Source organism: Coregonus lavaretus, assembly GCF_964263955.1.
Source record: "Coregonus lavaretus genome assembly, contig: HAP1_SCAFFOLD_1759, whole genome shotgun sequence".
Taxonomy (NCBI): Eukaryota; Metazoa; Chordata; class Actinopteri; order Salmoniformes; family Salmonidae; genus Coregonus; species Coregonus lavaretus.
In genome coordinates this window covers 29,259-32,632 of record NW_028157335.1, presented here as the reverse complement: position 1 = coordinate 32,632, position 3,374 = coordinate 29,259, and the positions used below count along the sequence as shown (strand labels likewise).

Below are 3,374 nucleotides of genomic sequence, written 5' to 3'. Positions count from 1 at the left end.
AAGAACTGCAACGCTGCTGGGTTTTTCACGCTCAACAGTTTCCTGTGTGTATCAAGAAAGGTCCACCACCCAAAGGACATCCAGCCAAGTTGACATAACTGTGGGAAGCATTGGAGTCAACATGGGCCAGCATTCCTATGGAACGCTTTCGACACCTTGTAGAGTCCATGCCCCGGCGAATTAAGGCTGTTCTGAGGGCAAAATGGGGTGCAACTCAATATTAGGAAGGTGTTCCTAATGTTTTGTACACTCAGTGTATAGCCAAATTGATATTGTGCAGAGATGACTTATTCTTCTAACAGACTGCTCATAAAACATATTATAATCTCATTAAACAGGAGCTCTTGTACATGTTTTTTAGCAGCACAATTGGCTGTAGGTACTAGTAGTGTCATCTGCCTTATCTCTTTCGTTCTATTTTAACATCTGAACGATCTCAGCTCAAAATAATTCTGGCATCTCTTCTGCATACCCACAAGGTTATGTGAGCTACCAGTAGGAATGGAGAGTGGGAAAGGACACACTGTTTGGGTTTTGTCGGCAGCGACAAAATAACTTTAGAGATACTGCTCGTGCTTTCTACGAAGGATGTTCCTTCACTGTGTGGACACAGCCGTTGTCTGAGCTCTGTTTACCAATGACCTCATTTGATGACACCGCTGAAAACTTTTAAAACATCCATCCATACGTGTATTATGCCAATAACAATCAGCTCTTTAGCAATCAAATGAAATATAAATCAAAAACATTTTGCAACATATTTTATTCAACATACCGTATGTAGGTGAGGTATACTTGTTTGTTTTTAGGTAGTTTGTGCACAAGAAAGGGATTTTACATAAATTAATTCCCACTTGATTTGAAAATCAACTTCATCTTTTTAAGCTCCTTCATTGTGCACTGATAAAAATATGAACTTGTGGCATTTGGTCCGTTTTGCTGTGTTCTCATCTCTACAGAATCAGACAGGTTCTCCATGTTGTCCTTGTTCTCTTCAACTGAAGATCTAGGTCCAGCAGCAGTGCCAGGAAGTTCCTGTTAGGGTAAATGGCTCTCTTCTGGATTACTTTCTGGAGGGCACAATGGAGGGGGATGTGACAATACAACATGAGGTACGCCAACACCAAGGTAGACGATCTGCTCATACCCATAATGCAATGGACGAGAATCTTCCCTGAAGAGGAGAAAGGAGAATATTTTATTTATTTATTGAACGTTTATTTATCCAGGCGAGTCAATTAAGAACTAATTCTTATTTAGAATGACGGCCTTTGAGATGAGAGCCGAGAAGAGATAAGAAAGTGATGGGATTAGTGAGAGGCCACCATCTTATTAATATCATACATGACTGCCCGCCTCATACTGTGGCCTTTCTATTCCCCTCAGAGATCTCAAAATAGTTTCCATAATTCATTGCCTTTGATCATTTAAGTTGCCTTTGTAGAGAGCGAGGCCTAGGCTGCTTGGCTGTCACATAAATCCCATTCTGCCTGTCCTCTGGTGGTGAGACTCTCTGAGAGGATCCATGGTTAGACTTTATAAAGTACCATTCTGCAAGGTAAGATTTCTTATTCTTCTTTTTTCTGTGTGGATTGGAAATAGTTACTGTATAACTAACTATTTAATGTGCGTTACAAGGACAGGCTTGGGTACTGTGGGAATGGGTTGAGGTCGGTGCTTTTGCATAGACCAGATTGTAAAAGCCTAGCAGACGAAATGTGGCAACTTGAAATTATATTTTTTTGTGTTCATAACTCTGCCTGTAAAGATATCCAATGTAAAATGAAAGGGGAAATCAGAAGTTGCTACATCCATTTTTGTACTTATAAATTAAAGATCTGTACCATTGATTCTTGAAGAATATAACTTATAAATGCTTAGTTCAACAACGGTTGTACCCCATCAGAACCTAAAATATAAGCTGGTTTTACTCCAATGTTTGTAAACATTGTAAATGTAAACAAACACTGTATAGCCTCAAAACATGGTTACAACTATAATTTTGATATCATGAATGATCAGTCCTTGCATCCATAGCTCTGTCTATATATTAGAGAGTGATTCAATTTCTCCAGCTTTTCTACCGAAACAGAGCCAGGCAAAACACTTTGTTACAGTTTCAACTGCTGATTGGCCCCACTTGACTTAGAATAGGAGTCTTACCATCTGGTTGTTTCAATGCTTTGTGAATGAAATCAGCTGCGGGCTTGAAGTAAACATCCAGATCAAAGTGAGTTGAGTCCTCTGCTGGAATACCATAATAAACAAAGCCGTTTCCATAAAACCTATGGTCCCCTGCGCTGCCTCGCTTGGAATGAGCAGCGTTTAATACATGAGTGATACCTAGCTTCTGCAAGGCACTCCTGTTTTGGGCTATTGCCCTGGTAAGACAAAGAGAGAGAAGGTGGTGAGACGGAACTGTTGTGAATGCAGTGCAGCACTAGCTACATTAATTAATTAGTCAAATAGTTTTCAACTCGTCAGAAACTGTACAAACAATAAATAATACATATATTTCATTACATGAGATGTTTGCAGTAGCCTATGATATGACCTTGGGTTACAGTTGATCTGTTTACTGTGACATTGACATAGAGTTTACCATAACTGCTTGAGTATTTTTATTTACAAACTCTTGAACTATAAACTAAGTGTAATGGAGTTAATATTAATTATTGTTCAAATGAATACTTACACATTTCCTATGAATATGTTCGGCCAAACCTCATTTATCTGGGTCAACCGCAGCTTGCAAGAATCCAAAATCTTTTCCAAGTCCTTCACAGATAGGTACTCTTTCTTGAGTTCTTTTGTGGTCTTCAGGGCTGCCATTAATCCAATTCAAAATTCCCCTCCAAATAAAAATCAACGACTCCAATGTTTTCAATGTGTTAAAGCAGCAGTACACTCTGTACTGCCACTACAGATGATATGTGTGAGCTGGCGTTTGTTTACCCTCACTGGGACAGTTACCCAGTGTAGCGCTCACGCCAGCATGTAGTCTTAGTCAGGCAGAAGGCAGGATCACAAACTGGAGGCTGTGCCTTTCACACCAATCTCTGGGTGTTCATCCCGAATGGCACCCTATTGCCTATGAATACTTTTGATCAGAACCCTATGGGCCGGGGTTCAGAAGTAATGCAGTGTATAGGGAATAGTGAATTGTGTGCAATTTGGGACACAGACTAAGACTCTTAATTCAATAAACCACAAACAGAGATGAAGCACCTTGATAAGCACTGATGATTTTACATTATGGACATGTTAAAGATGTTTTCTACAGTATACTGTAGAGTAGATTAAAATAATTTTATTCGTCCACTTTTAAGGTTCAACCGAAATTTGACTTCCGCTTAATCCCAACCTCCAAAAGA

General features: G+C 39.5%; 1 protein-coding gene across 1 annotated transcript; it reads right to left on the bottom strand.

Annotated features, from left to right (window-relative positions):
- Positions 1–953: 953 nt before the first annotated feature.
- On the bottom strand, positions 954–2,832 carry LOC311125530 (dual specificity protein phosphatase 13A-like; the record flags this gene model as incomplete). The annotated part of the gene is made up of 3 exons (XM_084199565.1): positions 954–1,174; positions 2,164–2,381; positions 2,696–2,832. 3 exons carry the CDS (start codon positions 2,830–2,832, stop codon positions 954–956), a joined length of 576 nt encoding a protein of 191 aa, XP_084055691.1.
- Between the last annotated feature and the right edge of the window lie 542 nt (positions 2,833–3,374).